General features: G+C 39.4%; 1 protein-coding gene across 1 annotated transcript in view; it reads right to left on the bottom strand.

Annotated features, from left to right (window-relative positions):
• Positions 1-21,615, bottom strand: part of LOC126236346 (ATP-binding cassette sub-family C member 12-like) — a 535,156-nt gene extending 513,541 nt beyond the window's left edge. Inside the window, exons 1-2 of the mRNA XM_049945576.1 lie at positions 21,541-21,615; positions 13,260-13,346 (exon numbers count right to left, since the gene is read on the bottom strand). Of these exons, the coding sequence (XP_049801533.1) occupies positions 13,260-13,333 (74 nt within the window). The 5' untranslated portion in view covers positions 13,334-13,346; positions 21,541-21,615. The remainder of the gene's footprint in view (positions 1-13,259; positions 13,347-21,540) is intronic.
• Positions 21,616-23,034: the final 1,419 nt, after the last annotated feature.

Here is a 23,034-nt window from a genome sequence, read left to right as displayed (position 1 = left end):
CCCATTGTCCTAAGAGATATGTTCATTAACTGTTCCACATTTATTTCTGTGGTTATTTCATGCAGTGTTGCTTGTCTGTTAGCACTGATAACTCTATGCAAATGCCACTGATCTGAGTCATTAAGTGAAGGCCGTCAGTAACTGCATTGTCTGTGGTGAGAGATAATGCCTGAAATTTGGTATTCTCAGCACACTCTTGGCACTGTGGTTCTTGTAATATTGAATTCCCTAACAATTTGTGACATGGATTGTCTCATGTGTCTAGCTCCAACTACTATCTGCGTTCAGAATCTGTTAATTCCCATTGAGCGGCCATAATCATGTCAGAAATCTTTTCACATGATTCACCTGAGTACAAATAACAGCTTCACCAATGTGCTGCCCTTTTATACATTCTGTACATGATGCTGCTGCCATCTGCATACATGCAAATCACTATCCCATGACTCTTGTCACCTCAGTGTATGCCTTGTATACCATCACTTCTGTACTTCTCTCATCTGCCTCCATAGCTGAGTGGTTAGCATGGCTAACTGCCAAGTAAGGGAACCAGGTTCATTTCCTGGCCATGTTAGAGATTTTCACCCAATTGGGTGACGTGTCATCCTCAACATCATTTCATCACAATTGATGCACAAGTTGCAGAAGAGGCATCAAATGAAAAGACTTGCATTGGGCTGCTGAACAACCTCAAATGGGATCTCCCAATCAAAAATGCCATACAATCACTTTATTTTTTTCTCCTTTTCTCCCCTCTCATCCCCTTCCCCTTCCCTGCCCCAGCATAGTCTCCTGATGCTGCACTTAGTACCCCTATCCTGTCCTCACCATTTCTCTGTACACTCCAACAGGCAGCACTAACCTCTTTCTCCACCCTTACCTTACTACCCCCTCTCCACCACATGTCTTCTGCTTACCCCCACCACAACCCCAGCAGACTGCTGCTCACTTCAGATACAGTCATGGTAGTGCCTTAGAACCTGGGGACAGTGGCCACATGTGTGTGTGAGTTGTTGAGCAAATGTGTGTAAGTACTACTTTTGAGGAAGGACATTGTCCAAAAGCTTATAAATTTTTAGTATTCTTTTCCTTTGTGACTGTCTGCAACTCAGTGCCTTCTCTTTGTGGTGAGTAGCAATCTATCCCTTCTGTATAGTTGTTATTCCATTCTGAACTTTCCATTGTTAGAAGGAATAACAAAAAATATTGTGTATCCAAAGGTACTCCAGTAAACAGAATTTAAACACAAACATTTTCTTTCTTTGCATGGCATTGCAACACATGCTGGGTACTCACAAGTATATATATTCACAGTATAAAATATAATAATCAGCCGACACCTGATGAAATCACATAGTTTTTATACTTTCATCAAAAACTTTGTTACTGTTTTTATACCTTTTCTCAAACAAAATGTGATGCCCAGAAGTAAAAGACTCTATTATCACTTCACCTCAGTTAACTGGTTGGAACTGTGATCCACAATGCTATGTTTATTGCAGATAACTTGTAGCTGAAGTAATTAAATTGCAAATTTTACCAACACTAACAGGACAGCATCTTAAATGAGGTTTATATATATATATATATATATATATATATATATATATATATATATATATATATATATATATATATATATATATATAAAAACAAAGATGATGTGACTTACCAAATGAAAGTGCTGGCAGGTCAACAGAGACACAAACGAACACAAACATACACACAAAATTCAAGCTTTCGCAACAAACTGTTGCCTCATCAGGAAAGAGGGAAGGAGAGGGAAAGACGAAAGGATGTGGGTTTTAAGGGAGAGGGTAAGGAGTCATTCCAATCCCGGGAGCGGAAAGACTTACCTTAGGGGGAAAAAAAGGACAGGTATACACTCGCAGACACACACATATCCATCCACACATGTACAGACACAAGCAGACATATTTAAAGACAAAGAGTTTGGGCAGAGATGTCAGTCGTGGCAGAAGTGCAGAGGCAAAGATGTTGTTGAATGACAGGTGAGGAATGAGTGGCGGCAACTTGAAATTAGCGGAGATTGAGGCCTGGTGGATAACGGGAAGAGAGGATATATTGTAGAGCAAGTTCCCATCTCCGGAGTTCGGATAGGTTGGTGTTAGTGGGAAGTATCCAGATAACCCGGACGGTGTAACACTGCGCCAAGATGTGCTGGCCATGCACCAAGGCATGTTTAGCCACAGGGTGATCCTCATTACCAACAAACACTGTCTGCCTGTGTCCATTCATGCGAATGGACAGTTTGTTGCTGGTTATTCCCACATAGAATGCATCACAGTGTAGGCAGGTCAGTTGGTAGATCACGTGGGTGCTTTCACACGTGGCTCTGCCTTTGATCGTGTACACCTTCCGGGTTACAGGACTGGAGTAGGTGGTGGTGGGAGGGTGCATGGGACAGGTTTTACACCGGGGGCGGTTACAAGGGTAGGAGCCAGAGGGTAGGGAAGGTGGTTTGGGGATTTCATAGGGATGAACTAAGAGGTTACGAAGGTTAGGTGGACGGCGGAAAGACACTCTTGGTGGAGTGGGGAGGATTTCATGAAGGATGGATCTCATTTCAGGGCAGGATTTGAGGAAGTCGTATCCCTGCTGGAGAGCCACATTCAGAATCTGATCCCGCACGTCCAGGGCCTCGCTGCGATGGAGCACTTCCTTTCACGCCGATCACCTGCCACCCTACCTAAAACCTCTTTCCTCATTACCTTAGCCAGCTTCATCCTGACCCACAACTTCTTCACTTTTGAAGGCCAGACATACCAACAATTAAAGGGAACAGCCATGGGTACCAGGATGGCCCCCTCATACGCCAACCTATTCATGGGCCGCTTAGAGGAAGCCTTCTTGGTTACCCAAGCCTGCCAACCCAAAGTTTGGTACAGATTTATTGATGACATATTCATGATCTGGACTCACAGTGAAGAAGAACTCCAGAATTTCCTCTCCAACCTCAACTCCTTTGGTTCCATCACATTCACCTGGTCCTACTCCAAATCCCATGCCACTTTCCTTGATGTTGACCTCCACCTGTCCAATGGCCAGCTTCACACGTCCGTCCACATCAAACCCACCAACAAGCAACAGTACCTCCATTACGACAGCTGCCACCCATTTCACATCAAACAGTCCCTTCCCTACAGCCTAGGTCTTCGTGGCAAACGAATCTGCTCCAGTCCGGAATCCCTGAAGCATTACACCAACAACCTGACAACAGCTTTCGCATCCCGCAACTACCCTCCTGACCTGGTACAGAAGCAAATAACCAGAGCCACTTCCTCATCCTCTCAAACCCAGAACCTCCCACAGAAGACCCACATAAGTGCCCCATTTGTGACAGGATACTTTCCGGGACTGGATCAGTTTCTGAATGTGGCTCTCCAGCAGGGATACGACTTCCTCAAATCCTGCCCTGAAATGAGATCCATCCTTCATGAAATCCTCCCCACTCCACCAAGAGTGTCTTTCCGCCATCCACCTAACCTTCGTAACCTCTTAGTTCATCCCTATGAAATCCCCAAACCACCTTCCCTACCCTCTGGCGCCTACCCTTGTAACTGCCCCCGGTGTAAAACCTGTCCCATGCACCCTCCCACCACCACCTACTCCAGTCCTGTAACCCGGAAGGTGTACACGATCAAAGGCAGAGCCACGTGTGAAAGCACCCACGTGATCTACCAACTGACCTGCCTACACTGTGATGCATTCTATGTGGGAATGACCAGCAACAAACTGTCCATTCGCATGAATGGACACAGGCAGACAGTGTTTGTTGGTAATGAGGATCACCCTGTGGCTAAACATGCCTTGGTGCACGGCCAGCACATCTTGGCACAGTGTTACACCGTCCGGGTTATCTGGATACTTCCCTCTAACACCAACCTATCCGAACTCCGGAGATGGGAACTTGCTCTTCAATATATCCTCTCTTCCCGTTATCCACCAGGCCTCAATCTCCGCTAATTTCAAGTTGCCGGCACTCATTCCTCACCTGTCATTCAACATCTTTGCCTCTGCACTTCTGCCTCGACTGACATCTCTGCCCAAACTCTTTGTCTTTAAATATGTCTGCTTGTGTCTGTATATGTGTGGATGGATATGTGTGTGTGTGCGAGTGTATACCCGTCCTTTTTTCCCCCTAAGGTAAGTCTTTCCGCTCCCGGGATTGGAATGACTCCTTACCCTCTCCCCTAAAACCCACATCCTTTCGTCTTTCCCTCTCCTTCCCTCTTTCCTGATGAGGCAACAGTTTGTTGCGAAAGCTTGAATTTTGTGTGTGTGTTTGTGTTTGTTTGTGTGTCTATCGACCTGCCAGCACTTTCGTTCGGTAAGTCACATCATCTTTGCTTTTAGATATATTTTTCCCATGTGGAATGTTTCCCTCTATTATATATATATATATATATATATAACAGAGGGAAACATTCCATGTGGAAAATTATATATATATATATATATATATATATATATATAATTTTAGGAAACAGTACCAAATAAATTTATCTCTTCTTGATGTATCTTTAATGTGCTATTGACTAAAAATATTTTTTCTTGCATATAAGGTATAACAGAATGATCAGCAAATATTGCACAAAACCACCAATAGTATGCAGTCTTCTGAGACTTTTCTCCAACAGACAATCACAGAACAGGTAACAGACAGTTATTATTAAGCATTAAAAATAACTGGCATCAAATAATGATTGTGATTCCAACATCTGCTAATGCAAAATCTCTCACATGCATATTTCCAGAAGCTGAGAAAATTTATATTCCTTCCTCACCTCATACCCCCCAACACTGGAAGGAAAAAACATCACTGTTATGAAATCTGCATTTTGTTGAAAACACCAGTCACATCAGAAGCTGCATAGTATCAACAAAAAATTAATAGTAATTTTATAGGAAGCTAGTAAAGTATGAGGGCATTCTTATGAAAATCCCATGATTGGAATTCATATTTGCATTATCCATTTAGTGATGGTAATTCAGTGGTAATTTTAACTAAACACCTATGATGGAAAAATCTTGATCATCTAGCTATCAAAATATTTCCAGCCCTTGGATTAAACATTATGATTGAACAGGCAGACTCAGATTACTACTATTACTCCAGTTCTGTCGCAGGCTTATCCTACCTCATCAGATGCTGGGCCACCTGTGAAAGCAACCATGTCATTTACCAACTCTGTTGCAAACACTGTGTCCGTATGACTACTAGCAAGCTGTCCACCAGGATGAATAGCCACTGCCAACCTCTTGCCAAGAACAAAGTTTCTAGAAAAAATTTGATGGAAAAACATGCAGCTGAATACAGCATGCTCAATTTCAATGGCTGCTTCACAACCTGGACCTTCTAGATCCTTCCCTCCACCACCAGCTTCTCTGAACTATGCAGTTTCCCCTTTCTTTGTCCTGTCACACAATCCCAATTCATGTCCCCATGTCATGTCCCCAGTCCCCAAGGGCTCCTATAACAGTGCATCACATGCCTAGCACATATACCTGCCACACTTCACTCCTGCATTCCTAGCTGGCAAACCAGCTGCCTCCCTCTGAGTTGTTGGCCACCAACCCCCACTCCTTCTCCCTGTCTCCTGTCTCCCACCCCTCTTGACATTACCTCACCACAACTTGTTCACCTGCTGAAACGCAGCACTGGTGCTGTAAGTCCATCATGTAGGCACATAGGTGTTCGTATGCATGTGTGTGTGTGTGTCTGTGGAGGGGGGGGGGGGGGAGGTTTGATTCGGGGGGGTGGGGGGGTGGGGGGGTGGGTAGGGTGGAGGAGTGTTTTCTGCGTGCATTCTACTCTAGCTCAATAAAGGATTACTCCAAAAAATACCAGCAAGTTTTCTTTCTTTTAATGTGTGCTTATTGACAACTCAATGCTTCTACTTTTCAGTGAGTATTCTCCTTTAATGCAAAAGTATATACTACAGCATCACCAAGTGCATCGTTCCCGACAATGATTAGTTGAAGAAATTATAAAGTGTTTACCATAATGATGGGACCTTAAAATATATATAGGCTTTCAGTCACATTACCTATTCATCGAATCTTCAGAATTCTTCTGTAGCATCACATTTCAAAAGCTTCTATTCTCTTCTTGTCTAAACTACTTATTGTCCATGTTTCACTTCCATGGATGGCTACACTCCATCCAAATACTTAAAGAAGAGAATCTATACACAATGTTAACAAATTTCTCTTCTTCAGAAATGCTTTTCTTGCCATAGCTAGTCTACACTTCATATCCTCTCTACTTCAACCATCAACATTTATTTTGCTCCCCAGATAGCTAAACTCATCTACTACTTTAAGTGTCCCACTTCTTAATCTAATTCCCTCAGAATCACCTGATTTAATCTGACTACATTTCATTATCCTGGTTTTGCTTTTGTTGATGTTCATCTAATATCCTCCTTTCAAGAGACTCTCCATTCTGTTCAACTGCTCTTCCAGGTCCTTTGCTGTCTCTGACAGAATTATAGTGTCATCAGCAAACTTCCAGGTTTTTATTTTTCTCCATAGATTTTAATTCCTACTCCAGATTTTTCTTTTGTTTCCTTTACTGCTTGCTCAATATACAGGTTCAACAACATCAGCGATAGGCTACAACCCTGTCTTACTCTCTTTGCAACCACTGCTTCGTTTTGATGCCTCTCAACTCTTATAACTGTCATCTGGTTTCTGTACAAATTGTAAATAGCCTTTTGTTCTCTGTAATTTACCCCTGTCATATTCAGAATTCTAAAGAGAGTATTCCTGTCAACATTGTCAAAAGCTTTCTCTAAGTCTACAAATGCTAGAAATATAGGTTTGCTTTTCCTTAATCTATCTTCTAAGATAAGTCATAGGGTCAGTATTGCCTTGTGTGTTCCAACATTTCTACGTAATCCAAACCAATCTTCTCCGAGGTCGGCTTCAATCAGTTTTTCCATTTGTCGGTAAAGAATTTGTGTTAGTATTTTGCAACTATGACTTATTAAACTGATAGTTTGGTAATTTTCACACCTGTCGACACCTGCTTTCTTTGGGAATGAAATTATTATATTCTTCTTGAAGTCTGAGGGTATTTTGCTTTTCTCATACATCTTGCTCACCAGATGGAAGAGTTTTGTCATGTCTGGCTCTCCAAAGCTATCAGTAGTTCTAATGGAATGTTGTCTACTCCTGAGGCCTTTTTTTGACTCAGGTCTTTCAATGTTCCATTAAATTCTTCAAACATTATCATATCTCTCATTTCATCTTTATCTACGTCCTCTTCCAGTTCCATAATATTGCCCTCAGATACACTACCATTGTATCAGTGTGACAGTCAAAAATGTCAACAAGGAACAGTGTACCACTTTGTGAAGGGACACCCTCCTCTTGCATTACTTTTCCTCAATAGAAGTAGTCGATACCAGAAATAATTACAACTTTTTAAAAAGGTTAATATTATCTCAGCTGTTTTTCTAAAAGAATTTCATATGATTTTGAATGTGATGTGGTATATTTCAAGCTATAATCCATAAAAAGAAATTACTTTATTTTTGTTGTTACAATCAGTATTTCTAGCTCTGTATGTACAGTTAAAATTTCTATTCTTTTTCTTTCTTTCTTTCTTTCTTTTTTTTTTTTTTTTTTTTTTTTAAAAAAGCAGAAATTACTACTCAGGCAATTCTTCAGAAGTTATTGCATCAATTGCAAACATGAGAACCTATAATGTCAAAAATTTCAGCTTCAAGAATCAGCCCCTAGACATGAAGAACTGGAGCCAATTATGAGAATAGAAGATAAGTAAAAAATTTATTGTAAATCTTACTCCTCTTGAAGCTTATTTAAAAATGGCAAAGATAGAGCCAGTCAACAAATGATGTGAAGGAGGGGTAGATGACAAGCAGTGGCATTGTCTGGGATCAGCTGACTGATAATGAAGTTTTGTCTGTTGCAGAAGAAGAAGAGAAGTGATTCATGTATGAACAGATTTCTTATCACTCAAAGATAGAAGACCAAGAGCTGCCCAACGAAGTCATATCAACAGTGATGATGTGCTACCAACACTGTTGGAATGGATCGAATGGAAGTGGACTTCTACAACCAGGGACATCAAAAAGGAAAGATGAGTACAAACTATTTGTGAAATTAATTTGTTTGTGGATTCGAGTCCTTATTAATAAAATGAATATAGGTGAGTGTAGTAGTGATGCAGAAGAGAAAGCTGTAGGACCCAGCCAGGACATGTCTGAGACAAGTGAAATTGTAGTCAGTAAAGAAACAGTAAAAACTGTCATTTTGCAGTTAATTTTGGTAAAAATAGAAGAAATGAAGAAAGATAACAATAGAAAATTTAGTGCCATTAATAATCAGTTAACTGAAAAATTTACTTCACTACAAGGACATTTAAATGATCTGAAAACTGAAAACAATAGTAAAATGGATATTATACATTACCAAATAGACCAACTTAGTAATCAGGTTTCAGAGCTAAAAAATGGGTTGTCAGAAGGGTTAAAAAACTTCCATGAAAAAGTTGATGTCTTAGGAAATAAATTTTTTGTTTTGGAAAATGAGTTCATTGCCGAATTGGATGGACAGTCAAAGAATGTTGATGACATCAGAGTTGAACAGAAGGCCATGGCGGAAAAAATGGAACAAAACATTACCACTTTAGACCAAAAAATTTTAAATGTTACAAACAATATGCAAACTAATGTAAATGTTTTAGATAAAAAAATTGCATCAGTTCATGAAAATTGCATTCACAAAAATCTGTATTTAGTCAATGGTATTGCGTGGTCCAGCACTCCAATGGAAAGTTTCCCATCAGACAATTTACATCCAGTGGATTTTATGCACCACTGTAGAGACAGTTTTGTGTCAGGCATGAGTGATAATCAAAAAACTTAATCTGTTAAAAGGTGTCTTGAAGGTGAAGCTCCTAAATTTAAATTTAGGTCAGTGGGAAACATATCAAAGTTTCAAGAAAAGTTTTTAAATAAAGTTTGGTTGGAAGCTGAACAGGGGAGAATTAAAAGTGAATTTTTGAATGGTCCTAATTATAAGAAAAGGGATGCTACTCTGAAAGAGTTTTGTAAGAACCAACTTAAGAAATTGACACACCTTGACAAACCATTTGACAAAATGACATTGATTGATGCTCTTAAAAGGAGATTACCAGAAAGTTTGCAGTGGGATTTAGTACATGGACCTGAAAATGGTCTTGAACAATTTTTACAATATGTTGACAGGCTGGATAGGGCAGTAGAAAGAAGTATGTACCATAAGAATCAGAATGATAGAAATCACAGTGGAAGTAACTACAGAAACAGAGATAATGGTAACTTCTATCAGGAACAAAATGTTAATAGAGAAAGAAATTTTTAATGTCAGCAGGATAGGAATAATGGGGATAACCATGGGCAATTTAATAGGAGAAACAATCATAGAAGTAAGTACTTGGGGAATGGCATCCACCTCAATGAAGTTTTTGGGGCAAGGAAACACAACAAGCACAGGACCCACAATTTACACTTTCAATTAGACAATAAAAACAGTGTTAATAATATGGCACAGGTATCTGAAGGTGAACAGAAAAAATATCAGATTTCTCATTTACGTATTGATCAAAAGTTTTGGGATACTATGTTTAATTATGGTGAGGTAGGTACTAATCACAAACCAAAACATGAGAGTAGTGAGAATTTTGATGTAGTATGTACTAATGACTTATTCTCTTGGTCAGAAAACAGTGTTATTGATGTATGTAAATCAGGTGATGACTGTGTTGGATCTGAACTAGGTGATATTTTATATATAGATGTGAAAGAGAGCTGTGAAATTACTGAGGTTGGTAAGTCTGAGACTGGTAGATTATTTCAAATGAATGTAGGTGTTGATGGACATGAGACTTGAGTTGTTAATGACGTTGATGAAGTAATTTTGGAAGAATATGATGATGATGGTGTTGATGTTGATGAATGTCAGGTATTTGTGGTGTTTAAGAATAATGAAGTTTCAGAGTTACTCATGAATGATGTTGACAATATAGATAAGGTAAGTGATGTATGTGATGATGTTAAGTGAGAGTCATGGAATACCAGTCCAGTCAGAGAAGTTTTTCATTAATGTCATGCAGAGTAATGATTCAAACAGTAAAGGTGAGTTATCTGTAAGCCTAGAGAACAAAGGTGAAAACTTTTTGCAGTTTGTTTGGGGCAGATTGATGATAACATAGATAAATGTGCATTCTGGAATAGGCTAGCTGAGGTTAGTCAATATTTGTATGCAACTTGGTGGAATGTAGTGAAAGAAGATTTAAGCAGGAACTGTAATTTTTGCAGCAATGTGTTTTGTGTTCCTTCTGTAATAAGAGCATGGCAAAATCATCTTAAGTGTACACAATAATTCAAGGATCAATCTAAATCACAAATTTAAATCAAGCAAAGTAAAAACTCTACTATTCAATCGCACATAACTAAAGGCTTCAGTGACTAGGAAGAGACTGGCTAGCAATAGATGGGCTGTGGAATTTAACAGTAAACACTCATCAGAGGGTGGCATCAACTTATGTGTTTGCCACAGCTGCTGTGCCTCAGACTGGCAAAAGCCACAGCTCTCACCTGGATTCCGAGTATCTCTGACATGTTCTCCCTATTGATACATGGGCTAGGCAGGGAATCCAAATCATTCTCAGATACTAAATGTAAAATTTATGTAAAATAATGGAGTGATATGTGGAGCACAGTAACACGTAGCAGAAAACAGCATTCACACTAGGTTTCAAGCACGAGTTCTTTTTCCAGCAATAGTACACATAGTCCACATATTCACACACACATAGACACACTATGGTGGCAACAGCAAGACTAATTATTGATATCCAATTATTGAAAACAGTTGTCTGATCTGATGGAGTGGAGAGAGGGTAGGCAAGGCCACAAAGAATGGGTAGCAGCAAAGAGGCAGGTCTTTGGATAGATGACTTTGTGGCCACACAACAAGACGAAAAAAGTACAGAGGGTACAATAAGAGGTGTCAGAAAATGGAGATGGGGGAAATGAGGAGGAAAAATGAGGGAGGGTGGAAAATGGATGGAAAGGTGAAGATGAAGAAGGAGAAATAGAGGGGAGAGGGAAAGGGAGAGGGAGAGGGAGAGGGAGAGGGAGAGGGAGAGGGAGAGGGAGAGGGAGAGGGAGAGGGAGAGGGAGAGGGAGAGGGAGAGGGAGAGGGAGAGAAGCCGAAGGAGATTGTCAGAATGTCCTCAAGGCAGTGCAAGATTTGGGCACAGAAGGACAGAAGAGAGAAGGGAAACACAAGGTGGTCCAGTAACAAAACGTTAACTGAGATTTAGGCCAAAGGGACTGCAAGACCATAGAATGTTGTGGAGAGACAGATCCACCTGCATGGTTCAGCAAAACTTGTGCTGGAAGGGAGTATCCAAATGGCCCACATACTGAAGCAGATGTTGAAGTCATTTGTGTTGTGGTGTGCAGTGTGTTTGACAACTGGATGGTCAAGTTTGTGGTTTGCCACAGTTTGGCAATGGACATTCAGCTGAGTAGACAATTGGTTACTTGTCATGTCCACATAGAATGCTATGCGGTAATTGAAGTTTAGCTGATATATAACATTGTTGCTTTCACACATGGCCCTGTCTTTTAATGGGTAGGAAATGCCTGTGACTGGACTGCAGTATGAGGTTGTGGGCGGGTGTATGAGACAGGCCACACACCTGGGCTGACTGCAAGGGGATGACCAGTGAGGCACAGGACTAGGAATAGGACTGGAGTATGGAGAGAGAAAGGTATTTTATAGGTTGGGCGGGTGGTAAATCACATCTCTGGGGAATGTGGGAAGGATTTTGAGAAGGATATCCCTCATCCCAAGACACAAAGTAAGGTAGCCGAATCCCTGGTGGAGGATGTGGTTGAGCTTTTCAAGGCCAGGGTGATACTGCGTGATCAGGCAAGTGCTGGTCACTGGCTGGTTAACAGGTTTACTGGCATCAGAAGAGCAGATGGGTGACTTGTTTATGGATGAGCTGGATAGGGTATTGTCTGTCAGTAAAGGCTCTGGTAAGGTTATCAGTATATTTCAACAACTCCTGCTTTCCACTGCAGATGCGGCATCAATGGGTGATGGGGCTGTAAGAAAAAGACTTTTTGACATGGATTGGGTGACCACTGTCAAAGTAGAGGTACTGTTGGTAGTTGGTGCACTTGATATGGACAGGCAATTTTATGGAGCCCCCTGAGAGTTGGAGACTGACATCCTGGAAGGGCTTGATGAGTTTAGAAGAACCAACTGAAGCAGATTTGGAAACAGTTGTCAATGTTATGGAGGAAAGAGTAAAGGTTGTCTCTGTTGTGAGTCCAAATCATGAAAATGTCATCAATGAATCTGAACCAGATGAGAGGTTTCAGGTGTTGACTGGATGGGAACGAGTCCTCCATATGGCCGATACATAGGTTGTCATAGGAAGGTGCCATGTGACTACCCATGGCAGTACCACAGATTTGTTTGTAGATTTGAAATAATTAATTCTGGGTGAGGAAGTGGTTGTCTAGGAGGATTAGGAAAGAGGTGGTGGCTTTGGTATTAGGAGGATATTGTTCACTTCCCTCACTACCTCTCCACAATTCCTGTCCCATTACCACCAGACTCCTTGTTAGTCACTGTGGATGCAATGTCCTTATGCACCAACAATGCATGCCCATGGCTTTATAATCATGGAACACTACATTTCCCAACATCCTTCTGTACCAAACCCACAACTTCTTTCCTAATCCTCCTAGCCAACCACATCCTCGGCCGAAATTTCACTTTAGAAAGGCCAAATCTACAAACAAATCTGAGGTATTGCCATAGGTACTTGCATGGCACCTGTCTGGTTCAGATTCATTGACGACGCTTTCATGATATGAAGTCATGGAAGGGACAACCTTTGGTCTTCCCTCCATAACCTCAACACTTGTTCCCAAATTCAGTTCACATGGTCCTTCTCAGCTCGTTGAGCCACCATCCTAGATGTCGATCTCCATCCTTCAGATGGCTCCATAAGTATGTCGGTCAATACCTCCACTTTGATAGCTGTTTACAGCAACGGGCATCTTCATAAGGGATATAGACAATGCAAGAACAATATATGTATATAAATATCTTACAGTTGTTTTGGGTTAGATACAATACACTTCAAAAAATGTAACATTTTATAAATGTGAAAATCATTTGCAAGCAGCAGGACTTACGCTTGAGCAGAAATTCCTGTCTGAACTGTTGGTAGTTTCACATATCCAGCAGCAGAACTGTTTTGATTTGACATCTTCAATAATCATCTGAAATACAAAAATTTGATTGTACAGACTTCAGCCACCAAAAATCTAAAATACTTTAAGATAAACTGGGGAAGAGATCATTTTTAATCATGTGCAAAAACAGTTTAAGGTAAAATTTTTCTTTCTGTTCTGTTATATTTACAAAAACATTTTTTTTTACTATGATTTGTCACATCTCTCCAGTTGTTTCTTTTGTATTGTGTTTTATTGTTCATTTCAGATTTGTTCTCATCTTAATTTCTGTTACCTCATTAGAGGTAAATTGGAATCTCTCCAGCACTGTCACATTAAATATCATGATTATTACAAATCTGCTGTTGCCAAACACAGCCTCATGAATGAACATATAATTATGTTTGACTAAATGGATATCTCATCCTCTGCATCTGTCTACTGGTATTCTGTCAGCAAAGAAGCCACTGAGATTAGAATGTGCAACAACAACTTTAATTGGGATAGTGGCTATATCCTTAGTTGTGCATGGAAATGGTCACTTGAGTTTGAAAGTCAACAGAGAAATATGGTTAATTACCTACCATTTAATGAAATCAACATAACTATCAGTGTTCTTCCATCATAGACATCAACAAAATCTCTGACAGTATATGGAATTTTCATGAATATCACATGTCCCCATAAGACAATCCAGTCAGCTTAATAAACTACCATATGGCTTACTGACACTGTTGCTCCTGATGATGACAGAGAAGGAATTGCATACAAATCTGATGCAACAAGAAAATCGTGAAGTATTTTTCCGAGCTGCTGCATTATTAGGCTGTCCTACAGCATGACTGGATGTATTTGTTCCCATTGATAGTGATTTGTGTACAGGATTAATTATGACAGACAAGGACATTTTGATGATTGTTCAAAGCTCAAAAAATCACATTTATGTAGATGACATGAATTTGGCAATGAAATTAACATTTCAGTTCCTGTCCCCACTGCATCATAAGTGCAGATTGTCCTAAAATGGTTGTGTAGCTATTTAGATGTGCATATGAATAGCAAAATGAATAAAACAACTGAAAATATACTCAAAAATACACTGCAAAAAACATAACATTTTTTTCCTGGGAAACACTAATGTAAATAAACTTCCCGAACACAAATGTAATTACAAAAGTAATTTTTAGCCAGAAATCAAATTACTGTACTGTAACAAAATTTTACAAAATCAATTATAAATTAATGCTTTTTTCCCCACATACATCATTTACCATGAAAAAGTATTCCAGTCCACTAAGTATTACACTGTATTTATAGACAGTCTGTGTAGTGAGAAAAAAGTACACGTGGCAGAGCCAGGTATCATCCTCAGAGTTTGGAAGTATTGCTACCAGAGAGTGAGGACTCACACAATTCAACTTGTGTCCATTGCACAGCAATTATACAAACACTCTTGACCAATGGCCTTACCTGTGAACATGTATATCACATATACTTCACACATATATATCTGAATCTCTGCTGTTTTACACTATACAACTCCAGAGAGCATGTTAAATGTATCTGAGGTGTTCAGCCATGTGACACGATTTTGGTCCTTAAACACATTGACAAAAACAATGGCTCCCTGCAGTGTTCATTCTCGCAACCTCCTTGACACACTGAATGATACAAATAAGAGGTAAATTGCATTCCATACTTTTATAGTATTTCAAGTCAGCTGAATCCATGATGCTAGATGTTAGCTATGGTTTCATAAAAACAATCAGAACTTCCCTAATCTATGTTCCCCCTTCACTTTGTGTCTTCTCACTTCCATTTGCTTCATCACAACTTGTCTCTCTTCCTGCTGTCTCCTCACAAACTGTCCCTCTTCCACGTTGTTCCCCACACACCCTGCTACTTCCACCTGCTCACCTCCTTAACCTGCCTCATCATACCCTGTTCCTCTTCCATGTACCTCCTCACAACCTGTCCCTTTTGCACCTGCCTCTTCATAAATTGCCTGTCTTCCACCTGCCTCTCAACATCCCCTCCCACTTCCACCTGCTCCCTCTTCCATCTGCTTCAGCACACACTGCTACTCTTCCCTGCACCTTCTCACAACCTGTGCCTCTTCCACCTGCCTTCGTACAAACTGTCTCTCTTCCATCTGCCACTTCCAAAGCACCCCTTGTCCACCTGTTCCATTGCATCCAGTTCCTCTCCCCTATGCTCCTCACTATCTGTCTGTCTTTCGCCTGCCTCCCCATACACCTGCCCACTTCCACCTGGGTCCTCACATTCTCTCCGTCTTCCACCTGCCACCTCACACCTTCTTTTTTTCCCCACCTGCCCACTACCTTTATCCATCTTCCACCTGCTCCTCCTCCCCTTTCTCTGTGTCCAACTCCTCCTCATTCATCTCTCTATCCATCTTCTCCTCCCCTTCTCACTGTCCATCTGTTCCTCCCCCTCTCTCTGTCCACCTGCTACAACACCTTGTTTTCAGTCCCACTGCCACTGGAGTGGGAGGTAGGCAGTTCTTAGTTCCTCAGTGGTGCTTCACACTGGACAATGAGTGACACATGTACCAACCTTAGTTGAAATTGATCCAGTGGGTTAGGACAAGATGTGAAACATACATATGTAGGTAGGTTGGAACTTAAATAGTGGCAACACCGCTGAGGAGACACTATGCAATGGAATCTACTATTGTCACTGATAGCACACGTTGTTGACATGCCCACCTTACCTCTGAGAGAATGGACTCACCTATCCCATGTCACCAGCGTGCGCACAATCGAGGGAAACACAGTCACTTGTGGGCAAGCAGTCTAACATAATGGTGTCACTACGTTTTCGAAACAGGAACAATGGAGTTGGATCAAGATTGAATGTGCCAGAGGCTGTACAGCACAACAGTGTCATTAAGGTCTTCAAGAGGTGTGCAGGGAATCGGCATTGCCGTACAGAACACTGGCACATTGGGTAAAAGCCTTCAATAAAGGCCAGCAGACTGTGGCAGACATGCATCGGGCAAGTCGTCCTAGCATCTCTGAAGAAGAATTGCATGCTTTTGCCACGTTAGGGGATAGTGATCAATGCCATAAGATTTGCAAGCTTTCCCATGAACCTGGATTTGTGCATACAACTGTGCTTCGCATCCTGAAGGAATGTCTGGTCTTGTGAAAAATTGCATCACAGTGGGTTCCGCATGACTTGACAGAAATGTTGAAATGGATGCATTATGACGCTGCTCAGACACACTTGGAGTGCTATGAGCACAAAGGAGAGGCTTTCTTACACCATATCATAACACTGGATGTGACATGGGCCACATCGTAAAAACCAAAACTGAGACGCCAATCCAACGAATGGCATCATTATGGGTTGCCGTAAAATCCAAAGTGCATCAGAGCCCCAGTATGGTGAAAGTTTTGGTGATTCTTGTGTGCGACTGTGATTGTTATCCTAATGCATTACGTTCCTCCAAAGCAATCATCAATGCACAGTATTAGTGTTCGTTTTTGGAGCATCAACTGCAACCAGCTTTGTGAAAGAAGTGGTGACACTTTTTGTGCAACCCACCCATCATTTTGCACAACAATGTGTGGGCACATACAGGACAAGCTGTGGTTGCTCTGTTCGGTCGATGGGACTTGGAAGTACTGAACCATCTACCATACTTCTCGGACTTAAGACCTTGATTCCAAATATGAAGGAACCACTTCATGGTATTCGCTTCAGAACTGTTCCAGAGATTTGACAGGCAGTAGACTGCTCCATTTGCACCATCAACAGAACAGGCTCCACTAATGGCATACTATGCCTTCCACATTGTTGACAACAGGTTCTACACAATGCTCATGACTACTCTGGAGGACAGTAACAGGTGCAAACATGTAACTCTTTTGTATCGGTTGTGAATAAATAGTTGCTATTTATTATGATGAACAAAGCTCAGGAATTAGTAAGATGAATGTTTAGTGAATTATTTATTTATGGATGAATTATACTTCCTTGGCAGATGAGTGGGTAGTGAAAAACCACAAATTGAAAACTTAGTGTTTCATAACTGGTCAGTCTTATGATTTCTTTGTCACTTATTGCTGCCTTTATTTACTGCAAAGCTCTGTGTGTGTTAATCACACCAAGTCACACTTTTGCTGAGATTACATCTTAAACTGCAGATTTACAATAAACGGTTCAGCGCACAACATTTTCACAGTATTAATTCAGTGAATTTCACTTGGGTGCTTACTTTTTTCGTATCTAGAGTTATGTCACTGTTCCACCTTAGGTTGCTCAGACGGACACTGTAGATAATGACAGTTGCAACTGTTTAAGCGAGAATGGAATAAAAAAATATTGGGTTCTTTGCCTACTTCCACTCATTACACTGACCCAGCATGCATTATGATGCTGCTTTTGGGTTTTGGTGAGGCATACCAGCCCTGGATCAAATCCACATGGTAGGTTAACAATGAGGGTCATTGTGGTGGCCAACATGGATGTGCTTTTTAAGCGGTTACCCACATATGACTACATACATATCAGGCTGATACTCGCATTTTGCCACAGTTACATGCTTTGCAAACATTTCAAAAATGTTCTCACTCTTCACATGGGATAACTCTAGTGTGGTACACAAATTTCATCCCAGGGGCAAGGAGGGGGAGATGTGGCAACAGGAAGGCCATCCAGCCATCCATACCACTAGCATTGCCAAATACAGAATTATGTGATGACTGCATGAAAACACAGAATAAGAACAGTAAAAAGAAGAGGGTGACATTTATTGCACTACTTATCTTTATGTTGAGATTCAGAAGTCAGTTGTTGCACCAGGGTTGATCATCTACAGGTGATGTTAAATTTTCCAGTTATTTTGTTATGATGTAAAGAAGCTACCAGTCTGTCTAAAAGTGCATAATCTTTGAAGAGCCTCAGTGAACTACTAACAACAAATTACTATTATTATTATTATTATTTCATTTAGTCCTTTAAACATCACTAAATAGCTTTAACCTTCTTGTTCTTTTTATGTTCCCAAAATCACTTCATCCTGTCATTATGGTTCTGCTGTTGTTCTGGCAACCACACATTTTTTTCAGTTTTAGACTTCTTTCTGTTAGTTGTTCAAACATGGATTTAAGTGAGTTGATGTTCTATCTGTATGTTATCTGCATAGTAGCCAGTGGATCAACAGCAGCTACATTGAGACCCTTCTGGGTACTGACTAGCCAACATAATTTGGTTCTATGGATCCCATTTATGATGGTGAAGATTTTCTTGGTTAAGTGTGAGTCATACATCTGTGCTACATGACCATAAAATTTCATATGTTTTTTTTGTGCAGTGAAACTAAATTGTTCTGTCAAGGAATGTGGTTTATTTATAATTTTTGACCATCCGGATATTGTCTTGGATCTTGAGTCTGAATATTTTCTGCAGTATCTATCGTTCACCTTTTTATGGCATTTACATTAATAATTAACAATTTCTCAGCTGTGTAAAGTGGTCTTGGGAGAATGGATGTTTTGTAGTGGCATGGTTTGGCTTTGATGGAAATATATTTCTTGTTATAAATACTCCAGAGGTTTGTGTAGGCTTCAAGTAATTTTTCTGCACAAGTTTTATTGTTTTTTTTTGGCATTGCCAGTGATCCCAATAATTTCACCCAAGTAGGTTTGGTGTCGAACCTGAATGATTTTCCAGAATGAGATTTTCACTCTTCATTATGACAGATCCCAGGTGTGTGTGTGTGTGTGTGTGGGTTCCTCAGGCAATGTCATCTGATAAGAAATTTCAACACCAGTTTTATCATCAATCTCATAAAACTTCTCTACAGCACACCTGCCCTCAGAATTACTTTTAGTAATTATTGCAAGGTAGTTGGCAAAGGCAAGCCATTTTATTTTGATGTTTTAATTTTTTTGTTCCCACATTTATGCCAGGTATTTCTTTCAGCCATATTTTGATGATCTTCTCTAGTCAGAGATTGAAAAAAGTGGAAATAACTCATCATCTTGCCATACATCTGTTTTTATGTTAAGTGATTTGGAGATGTCACCCATGAATTCTGCTTCATAGGATATGTTTCTTAAAGTCTGTTGGATTAAGTTAGTTGTTTTGTTATCCACACTATAATCATGCAGTATTAAAGAATTTGGGCAGTCAAACAATGGCTTTTCTAAAATCTGTATATGTGAATATTGTGCAAATCGACTGGTGGTGCTGCTGTATCGTCCTGAGATCCCACATCTGTTTTGCACAAGATCAGCCTTGTTGAAAGCCCACATGGCATTCATCTGTCTTGAATTCTGAGTGTTGCTCTAATATGGTAAGAAGGGTAAGACTAAGTACTTTGTAGGTAATTGGCTGAAGTGAAATATCTCAGTAACTGTTTAAACTGTCTTGTCACTCTTTTGGTATAGACAGCAAATCAGAGCTTTTTTTCAAATCTGTGGGTATAACTTTATTCTCTCGTGCATTAACAATGACAGCTTGTAGTATAATGACTTTGTGCCCTGTATCTTGTTGTTTTTGAGATGTTATATCATGTTACATTCTCCATTTTGCATCAGTGAAACTGAGTCTTTGGTCAGGATGTATTTATCAAATTGCAGTTTTTGTCTACATGGTTCACAGTTGTGTAGTTTCTCGAAGACTTTAGACTATCACAGTTAGTTTTTGAGTGTGTCTTGAGTGTTCCATCTAAGTGGTGGAGATAAATTGATTTGTAATTTGTTCCCTAAAAGGCCTGTAGAAATTTTATATGTTGTTCTATTTGAAGCCATTAATTTCTCCAGTCTATTGAACTGGTACATGCACTTAATTCTTCTGATTGTTTTTTATGTTTTCTTCAGTATTTCTAAGAAGTTCTGCCAATTCTGTGGTGGCTATTCTAGTTTTCCAGGCTCATATGTGAAATTCCTGGGCTCCACCAACTGCATTTATGTTTTTGTGGAGGTTTGCAGAGTTTCCTTGCTGATTCGTGAATGGTTCTGAGGATTGAAAAGGCTACTTATATGTCACCATTTGTCTTCCAAAATATTAAAAATACACCATATTCCCAGGCACAGGCGTTATAGCCTGAGCTGCCAGAGTTGGCGGTCATGTGTGCATGAGGTATGCTTGCACGTGTTTGGATGGCGTGTGTTTAACTTTTGTCGATGAAAGCTGTGGTTGACAACTTTGTGTAAGTGTCTTAATTGTGGATGTCTGCAACTTAATGCATCATCTTTATGGTAAGTAGCAATCTGTATTTTCTACATTGTTGATATTTCTACCTGGAGCTACCACTGTTAGATCATAACTTAAGAAATTTAGTGCTCCTGCACTTATACCATAAGTTTCTAAGTAAAAAAAAAGTCCTGGATATAAGAAGAAAATAATAAGGCTGTGTTAAAAGAACTCAATGAAAAAATATACAATGAAGAAAGACAACATTGACTGGTTATCTGCTTAGGTACAACAATTTCTTAAAAAACACCATCAAAAGGAAAACATCTGAAGAAGAAAATCAATAGGTAGGCTCAGAATATCAATATTGCAGAATGTCATCAGCGGAATGAACTGTCCAAGTTATAGTGCAATGGCCACAAGCAGAGAAAAATGCCTGCATCAACTAGGCATCATGGATGATATTGAAAGGCATATGAAGGATGTATGTTGGTAAATTTGACTGTTTATTGCAACACATAATGAAGTAGTTTACTCTAAGTGTGTAGATTGATTACACAAAAATCAATTCATACATCTGCTCCATTGCCTGTCGTTTTCTTTTACTTTGGAATGCACAGATTATGACAGGCATAATGGCCATTAGGGAGAAGATCGTTGCTCATCAGAAAATGACCTTGTGGATCTAAGAAGTAGTAAATAATGCCACAATACTTAAGAAATGTGAAATGTTATTTACAGAGCATGACTTAAATTTGTTGACAAGTTGAATTAATATTGATTCAGGCAAGTCCAGTTGTTGCTAATAAACTGAAAAAAGTATATATTTCAAATAGTTTTTCTGAGAGAAAACAGTTCAGTCATTGTGTAGCTACATGAAGGGGACCAGTTTTGTGAATAATTTGTTTGAGAGAAAAATTGGCAAAAGCAAATTTCTAAAATTCAGAGTACAAATGACTTTAAAATAGTTTAATAAAGGACAACTTGAAGTGCTAGATCCTTCTTCACTTACTGGACATTGTACTTAAAACAAAAATCTTTGGTAACAGTGGTCTTGCAGAAAATTGATACTTACAGGAAAACAGACATCGGTTGCCTGGGTGAAATCTACTCCACTAGGATAAACACACAGTAATCTTTATCATTTCCCAAGCTTTGCAAACCTAACGTGATAAGACTGATAAGGTACAGGCAATGATAACTTTCCTTGAGAAAACCACAGAGAGGTACAGGACAGAGGAGGAGAAAAAGAGAAACGAAATAAGCACTTTACTATTAATATTTGTATTTACTTCCTGTAACTGTGCTAACGGAGGTCCTGAGTTTATGAAGAATAAATATTTTCCACCTATAAAATATTTCAAATTGCTCTAGTGCTTTTTGAAGATTTGCACATTAATTTCTGTTTCAGTTATGATTTCACTTAATTTTTATTTTTCATGAAGCACTTCTCATAAATAATTATGCTTTGTGATCCACATAACAGGGCAATTAGTACTGAAATCATAATTAAGGCATTAAAAGAATATGATGAAATGAAAATTTCTTATGGATGTTGCTTATTACAAGACTTTTATTGTATATTATTGATAATAATGTATCTTATAATACTGAAAGCAGAATGACTACTCTGAATATTATATTTTCACTCCTTAAGTTAAGAGAGATTTGTGAAGTGTTATTTCATGGATGTTTTTCAATTGCCTAATCTAATGAATTATCATTGAAGCATAAATAAAGATGCGACAACTAATAGAGAATGGGGTGAAAGGAAATGGAGGAGGAGGCAGTGAGATGGAGGTAGGGAGTGTTGATCATATAGATTGTGCCAAAACAAAATAAAATACATTTATTACTGAATTTACAACTGTTTTTCAAACATGTATGCAGTCCAACACTGTCGATACAGTGTGTCCCAGGAAGAATGGTCACTATTCAGGAACATGCCTGAAATGACCATTCAGTGCAAAATAGTCTAGCAAACATTGGCTCCAAAATGTACGGTAGACCTTAAGAGGTATGAGCACTTCTTCATCTTCAGTAATTTGGAACAAATCTCATTTACTGCAAGGTCTTTGCTGTTCACATTCTGCATGGAGGTAGAATGTACCAAAACAAGAAAAAAATTGTCTAATAAATCTGGGCTCTAAAATGCGTATCTTAAGAGCTATGAAGAGCAGAAGAAATGTTTCACAGTAATGAAGATAAACAAGTGTTCATAGCTCCTAGGGTATTCACTTTAGAGACCATGTTTACTGGACATTTTCTTCTTGCTTTGGTTCATACTACTGCTTCTCAGAATATGGAAAGTAAAGAGCTTGCAGTAGAGAAGATTGTTTCACAGTATTGAAGATGAAGAAGTCTTCATAGCTCTTAAAGTATGAATTTTAGAGCCTATGTTTATGGGACTTTTTTTGCTTTGAATGATCATTCCTGTCATATCCCTGAATATTTACCATTCCTCCTGGGATACCTTGGATATACTTCCCTTATGTAACTTGAATTCATAGGTTTTAGAAAGCAAAACAGAAATAGTACATAGATTTTAAGCAGAATAATGATTGTTAAA

The sequence above is a fragment of the Schistocerca nitens genome, chromosome 2 (assembly GCF_023898315.1).
Source record: "Schistocerca nitens isolate TAMUIC-IGC-003100 chromosome 2, iqSchNite1.1, whole genome shotgun sequence".
In the NCBI taxonomy this organism is placed as follows: domain Eukaryota; kingdom Metazoa; phylum Arthropoda; class Insecta; order Orthoptera; family Acrididae; genus Schistocerca; species Schistocerca nitens.
The sequence above is the reverse complement of the archived record's forward strand: the minus strand, read 5'-3'. Positions and strand labels throughout refer to the sequence as shown.